The sequence below is a fragment of the Neolamprologus brichardi genome, chromosome 10 (assembly GCF_056152115.1).
Source record: "Neolamprologus brichardi isolate AB-2024 chromosome 10, ASM5615211v1, whole genome shotgun sequence".
Lineage (NCBI taxonomy): Eukaryota > Metazoa > Chordata > Actinopteri > Cichliformes > Cichlidae > Neolamprologus > Neolamprologus brichardi.
In genome coordinates, this window is record NC_142113.1 from 34415814 (window position 1) to 34423233 (window position 7420).

General features: G+C 44.9%; 1 protein-coding gene across 2 annotated transcripts; it reads right to left on the reverse strand.

Annotated features, from left to right (window-relative positions):
• Positions 1-3630: 3630 nt before the first annotated feature.
• On the reverse strand, positions 3631-7420 carry LOC102785088 (GTPase IMAP family member 7-like). 2 transcript variants are annotated; one of them, XM_087847610.1, is made up of 3 exons: positions 7351-7420; positions 4550-4630; positions 3631-4463 (listed from the first exon to the last, which is right to left on the reverse strand). In XM_087847610.1, the coding sequence occupies exons 1-3, from the start codon at positions 7418-7420 to the stop codon at positions 3631-3633; spliced, it is 984 nt and encodes a 327-aa protein (XP_087703736.1). The 2 variants fall into 2 exon arrangements, with proteins under 2 accessions (XP_087703736.1, XP_035771459.2); XM_035915566.2 differs by lacking the exon at positions 4550-4630 and having other exon boundaries at positions 3631-4460; positions 7351-7369.

The window sequence follows — 7420 nt, forward strand, 5'->3', positions numbered from 1 at the left end:
TGACCCAACGCATCTCTTTCCAGCAGCAGACCACAGAGTGAAGAATGTATTAAAATCTCTCTTATTTACAAAAAAGGTCATGTTTCTATTTAATTGTATGTCCTGCATCGTGCCACTGGTAGATCCACCCCTGCAGTCCAGATCACTGTCGCTCTCTTTGCAGCTATTCGCCCACACTTACCCACTCTGTATGACATCGTGATATCCTCGCTGTAGATCCTGCTGAGGTGGATCACTGAGTCAGCGTCTTGTATCTCTGCCTGAAATGCACAGACAGCGTCCAACGGTCACTACATCCCTAAATCTGCATACTGTCAATTCAGTTCAGTGTATTTGTATATAGCCAAATCACAACAACAGTCGGCTTTATATTGTGAGAGCACATCAACAGCTGGATCCGCTGGAAGAGTGGTGTCATGGATCTGGGTCATGTGACCCAGCCTTTTAGTTCATGGTGTTTTTTGGCCTGTAGTAAAATTTGGGTTTTCTATTTTTTGAGTATCGTGTTCACTTTATTGTTTAGTTATATTTCCATTTCCTGTTGTCCTGTCGTGATGTCACGTCTCCCCTTCCTGTGTGTGGTGATGTCACGTCTCCCCTTCCTGTGTGTGGGATGTCACTTCTCCCCTTCCTGTGTGTGGTGATGTCACGTCTCCCCGTCCTGTGTGTCGTGATGTCACGTCTGCCCTTCCTCTGTGTGGTGATGTCACGTCTCTCCTTCCTGTTTGTGGTGATGTCACGTCTGCCCTTCCTGTGCGTCGTGATGTCACGTCTCTCCTTCCTGTTTGTGGTGATGTCACGTCTCCCCTTCCTGTGCGTCGTGATGTCACGTCTGCCCTTCCTGTGCGTCGTGATGTCTCGTCTCCCCTTCCTGTGCGTCGTGATGTCTCGTCTCCCCTTCCTGTGCGTCGTGATGTCACGTCTGCCCTTCCTGTGCGTCGTGATGTCACGTCTGCCCTTCCTGTGCGTCGTGATGTCTCGTCTCCCCTTCCTGTGTGTCGTGATGTCACGTCTGCCCTTCCTGTGCGTCGTGATGTCACGTCTGCCCTTCCTGTGCGTCGTGATGTCTCGTCTGCCCTTCCTGTGCGTCGTGATGTCTCGTCTGCCCTTCCTGTGCGTCGTGATGTCACGTCTGCCCTTCCTGTGCGTCGTGATGTCACGTCTGCCCTTCCTGTGCGTCGTGATGTCTCGTCTCCCCTTCCTGTGTGTCGTGATGTCACGTCTGCCCTTCCTCTGTGTGGTGATGTCACGTCTCCCCTTCCTGTTTGTGGTGATGTCACGTCTGCCCTTCCTGTGCGTCGTGATGTCACCCCTCATGGACGGGCGGGGCCATCCTGAGTGAGGGGAGGGAGCGGGACACTGACACACTGCTGGAGAGCGCCTGTGTGATGACCTGTGTGATGACCTGTGTTATGGCCTGATACAAAGATGAAAGTACAGAAGGTAATGCTGTTTAGCCAGTTTGACTAAGTTCTCGTAAGGTTTGAGCAAATTGTGTTTACCTTTCTCTTCCTTGTTTTTTTTAACAATGTGATGGTTTCTGAATGGTGTGTGTGGTGATGTCACGTCTCCCCTTCCTGTGCGTGGTGATGTCACGTCTGCCCTCATCACAGGTTCTGCACAGCAGTGAGTCGTTTGGTACCGGGCCACGAGAGTCGAGGCTCCGCTGTGAAATTGATGGTTTTCAGGGTTTGTATCGTTCCCCGGGTCTTTCCCCTGTTGTAGTTGTGTCTTATTTTGAAAGAAATATTTACACGTTACCATAGCGACCAGGGCGCATTAAGGGGCGGAGAGGAGGATGTTACTCTCAATGTCGTTGGTGCATTTTCAGGAGGAAGCTGCTAATGAAGTTACACAATGACACAGTTAATTCAAGTTTGTTATTATATTTACAAAACACCAGTTTGTTCTTGGTCGTTTATTTTGTTGTATTTATCTGCGACACCTTAAAGGCCGCTCCCTGTCTGACATTAAAAGGTTGGGGAGCGCTGCTGTGCAGCATGAGGGTTAATAAAGCCGCACTCACATGAATATGATGTGTAAACTGACTCATTCTTGTACCTCAACGCCACAGGGCCAATTCTGCACCCAGTGAAGAGGTGATCGTTTTCTCCTCGTTTTAATAAAATGACTGTTTGGTCTTTGTTCCCCACAACATGTCACCATAAAGATTCATTTAAAAAATCTAAATTAGCTCTATGTAAGCAGCAGTACATGAAAAAACCGTAAAGATTTTCTGCTCACACAGAAGGTCTTGGACACACCTTGTCCCTTTCCTCTTCCTTTGTCATTGGCCATCAGTAGCACAGTTTCCACCAGCACCCAGTTGGCCAACAGGCATTTTTATGCCTGAAGCAACCCTTTACTTTGTGCTGGGACCAGTACCATGATCCCAGCACAAAGGGCCATAAGCCAGCTAGTAATTATATTACAGTAACTGTTATACTACTGTAGTTGAATTACAAAGGTTATTCAGTTATCCGCATGCTAGACAGAGAGAAAAGGAAAAAATCAAACGACAAGCATTGTTTTCCTTCTTGCACGCTCCCACTGCAGGCCGCTGATGGAGGAGGAACGTGGTGGCACCGTACGATTCAGCCTTTCAGGACTGAACTTCAACAGCCTGACGAGCAGCCAGGCTGCAGCCTCCATTTCTACATGCTCATTATTTTACACCAGAATCACCGTGGCGACCACTTTAAAGTCTGTTTGGATTGGTGTTTATCTTTGCTTTGGTTTGATATGTAAAAATTAAAAGTAACAATGTGTGTCCTCGTTAGGGTAGGGATTTGTGTTGGAGTGGCACTGGAGCCTCAGGTTTATATTGTAAACTGGTAAAGATGAGGCAAGTAACATACGGCAGTATTTCTAGGAAAAGTAGCAGCTAATGCATATTACTTTACTTTGTGTAACAATCTGAATACTGAACATCACTGACCCAAGAAGACTTAAAAAATTAGAATATGGACTTAGAGGACTGATGATGCGTTTTTGAACGTTTTTGTCAAGAGCAAATAATTTGAGCCAATTAGGAAGTGACCACAACTAAGAAGTACATCAGGCAGTTTACAGCAAGACTACTGCATCCAATGTTTTGGTCTACGCTTGGTGTTTGGATGTAGTGCTCTGGTCACCATGGAAACTCATTCCATGAAGCTAATCTGAAGTTTGGAGGTCCGTCGTGATTGGCTCTGCAGAAAGCTGGTGACCTACGCTCACTCTGCGCCTCACCTGCTCGCTGATTTACGTGGCCGACCACTTCATGGCTGAGTTGCTGTCAGTCCCAATCACGTCCTCTTCGATGACTTTAACAGGTGACTGTGAAATATGTATTTGTGAGGGAATTTCACAGCTGGGCTTGTTGCACAGCTGACATCCTGCCACAGATCCACTCTGGATTTCACTGAGCTTTTTATTTACAAAGAAACATTTTATTTTTATTACACGGGAACAAAATGTGTTGGATACTGATATTCAGGGAGTCAGGTGCAGTTTGGCAGCTGTCAAATTATCCACAATATAATTTTAATCCATAATATGACCGACTGAGGGTTGTGAATGAAAATAATTTCTTACAGGTCAGATGATCAGTAACTAATGATGATGATAACATTAAAATTGCTTTTCATGTCACAGTATGACACATTTGTTCTCTTTCGCTGCTGCAACAGCAGCTCCCACTGCCGCTCCCAGTGCTGCTCCCACTGGACCCAGCACACTTCCAGCACCCGCTCCGATACCCACACTCTTCAGGAACTTCTTCTTCTTCTCTTCCTGTCCTCCTGCACCTCCTGCTTCTTCCACCATCTCAGTTTCTTCTCTCTGAATTCGTTCAGTCTCTCTGACGGCTCTCTCAGCCTCCTGCAGCATCTCGTTGGTGTAACATTTTCCTCCGTTGCTCTGAACCATGGTGTTGATCTTCTCCAGCAGCTCCCTGACCTGAGAGACATCCTCACTTCTGTTCTTAAAAACATGATATCCTCCACCACACTGACTGATGAAGCCATGCAGACGCTGATTTCCATTTATCAATGTGTCTATGTTCGCTTCATTGTCCACATCATCTCCATGTGTGAACAGCACCATAGTATAATCTGCTGCTTCTTTTCCAAAGATCTCCTGCAGGATTTTCACTGTTTCTTGTTCTTCTTTGGTGAATCTGCCAATCTGGATGACGATCAGGAACACATGAGGACCAGGAGCAACAAAGGAGATGCATCTAACAAACTGTTCCTTCACCTCCAGCTCAGACACGGTGATGTCAAACAGGCCCGGAGTATCGACGACAGCCAGCGTCTGTCCTTCCACCTCTCCTGTTTCCTTCTGACACTCTGACGTCACTGAAGCAAAAGAGGATGTCGATTTAAAGGCTTTTCTTCCCAAGATGGTGTTTCCTGATGCACTCTTCCCAACTCCTGTTCTCCCAACAAGCACCATCCTGAGGTGAAGGTCCTCTGCATCTGCTGTGGAAGTTAAAGAGATGGCTGTCATTATTAGTGGGAGTTCTCAGTCATCATGTGGAACAGTAAAATATAAACATGAGACTGACCTTCTGCTTCCTCCTGTACATGGATGACATCACGCTGTGTGTCAGGAGTGAGCGAGGCATCAACGTGTTGATCAGCAGGATCTACAGCGAGGACATCAGCATGTCATTCAGAGTGGATAAGTGTGTCTGAGTGTTCTCAAAGAGAGGGACGGTGATCCGGACTGAGGCGTGAGTCAGACCGTAGAATAAGAGATACCTGAGCATCCACAGGCCAACATGAAGAAGCTGCAAGAAGCTCCCCGCACGTATCTATAGAGGCAGGAGTTCATGCTTCACCACTTCATGAACGTTGGTGACATGAACTGAGGTTAAATGTACCGTTTGATTGTGGAACTGCTGTGTTTCTTTCCCACACAGTGGTGTCTCTGAGCCGTGTCAGGCTGAGGGGTAAATCCCCAAAACAGTTGCTTTTTACTGTAAAGCATTAAATGTCATAAATTCCATTTTCATGGATGCCTGGATGTTAAACTCAATTGTTACACCTGGTAGAGCAGAACGCTGATCATTTTATTAAAGATGAAAGACTTTAGACAGTTTTCAACTCTCAGTAATGCCATAGTGATCGTTTGATATATGGACCTGCAGCGGAGTTTAGGCCCAGACACGGCTAGTGACGTCAGACTTAACGACCAGATAGTTTTATATATAACCACAGAATAATGTTTGCAGGTTTAGGTGAAATTATATAAATACGTCCTCAGCTTAACGATGACGGAGGAAACCTGGTCTTGTTAGGAGAGATGGCATCCATCCCACTTTGGATGGAGCAGCTCTCATTTCTAGAAATATGGACAAATTTATTAAACCCCTCAAAACATGACTATCCAGAGTTGGGACCAGGAAGCAGAGTTGCAGTCTTACACGCCTCTCTGCAGCTTCTCTCCTCCTGCTACCCCCCCAAAAACCCATCTCCATAGAGACTGTGTCTGCTTCCAAACAGACAGAAAACAAACTAAAAACCAGCAACAAACAACTTAAACATAAAAAATCACAAAGAAAGAACAATACAGTATCCACATCTGAACCAAAGAGTAAAACAGTGAAATGTGGATTATTAAATATTAGGTCTCTCTCCTCCAAGTCTCTGTTAGTACATGACTTAATAATTGATCAATTCAAAACCCTGCTCCTCACATACAAGGTCTTAAATAATCAGGCCCCATCTTATCTTAATGACCTTGTAGTACCATATCACCCTATTAGAGCACTTCGCTCTCGCTCTGCAGGCCTACTTGTTGTTCCTAGAGTATTTAAAAGTAGAATGGGAGGCAGAGCCTTCAGTTTTCAGGCCCCTCTTCTGTGGAACCAGCTTCCAGTTTGGATTCAGGAGACAGACACTATCTCTACTTTTAAGATTAGGCTTCAAACTTTCCTTTTTGCTAAAGCATATAGTTAGGGCTGGACCAGGTGACCCTGAATCCTCCCTTAGTTATGCTGCAATAGATGTAGGCTGCCGGGGATTCCCATGATGCATTGGGTGTTTCTTCTTCACTCACTATGTGTCTAAACACATTTAACGGAGTTAGAAGTTAGCAGGAAGTTAGCTCGCTAGCTTCTATCTAAATACAATATAGCATGTCCTGACTGCGGGGTTTTGGAAACAAATTCAAACGTACAGCTCTGTTATCACTTCCAACATAAATGAAGACAGAAAACTAAACAGCAGTGACGTTTGTAGGGTTACTGAAGTTTGGCTAGCTGGTATATAATGATGTGCTATGTGACCGCTAGCGACACAGCTATGTTAGCATAATATAAACAAGCTAACTTTTTTTCCACTTGATAAAAGTTAACGTGAGTGTTCTCGGTGGAACAAATGTAATCGCATGGCAGGATGCTGTAAAAGGACCAAACTTCAGCAGGAGAACAACTGAGATAATCCATCCACAATACGAGGTTAGTCATTCATATACTGCTGCATGGGCTGGGCTGTAGCTACATCCTAAGGTTTTAAAAACTGAGCTTAAATAAATGATTAGCGGTAATAAAAGCCGAGGGAGGTCAACAGTGATCACTGACTGTTTTAGGAGCTTTTTGAGATTAAATAGAAGAAAATACAAAACATTAAACATGTTAACAACACAAAAGCATATTAAACACAGACTACTTTAGGAAGTAGGATTCATCACGTCATCACTTAACGACCGGATAGTTAATGAGGGTGTATATATACTGAGATGAGTGCAGCAGGTGTGGAAGAAAGCACAGGTAACATTACTGAGGGCAGAGAAAACTTGACTGAAATCACCTGAACTGAAACATCACATCAATCCAAACTATCACTGTCATAAAAAAAACTAACCACAATTAGCTCGACACGGAGAAGTCACAGTCAAACTGGCAGAACAGCATTACTCTGATCATCTACAGGAAATCATTTAGAGTTCGTTTCTGTTGTCGAGTCGGTGCTGCAGACACCTCTGAGCACAGTTCACAGTCACCGTCTGTGGAAGCTCGTCGATCTAGTGTATACACTCAGGGATGAAGCTTGAGTTATTGATTTGTCTCTTTAGTCTCTCGCGGTTTATTAAGAAGACAAATGACAGGCTGTGGTTGGTGTGCCTGCAACCCTGTGTAGCACAGACCTGTTCTCACCACTGCATGAACCACAAAGAACTCAGGTGTTGGTGTTTGAAACAAAACGTTAAAAAGCAACAGAGATTAAAGAGAGACTCAGGTCACAGGAATGACTCATCACAGCTCAGGTAAACAGGCAGCTCTGCAGTTTCTCAGTTTCTGACTGTTATTATAAAAAGTTTGTCTGAACAGTAAATCAGAATAAAACTTGTAGATGTACTTACGAGGTAGTGAGCCGGCCATGCTGGTGCTGCTCAGGGTTGAAGCTGTGTCAGAGTCACATGCCTGCTGCAT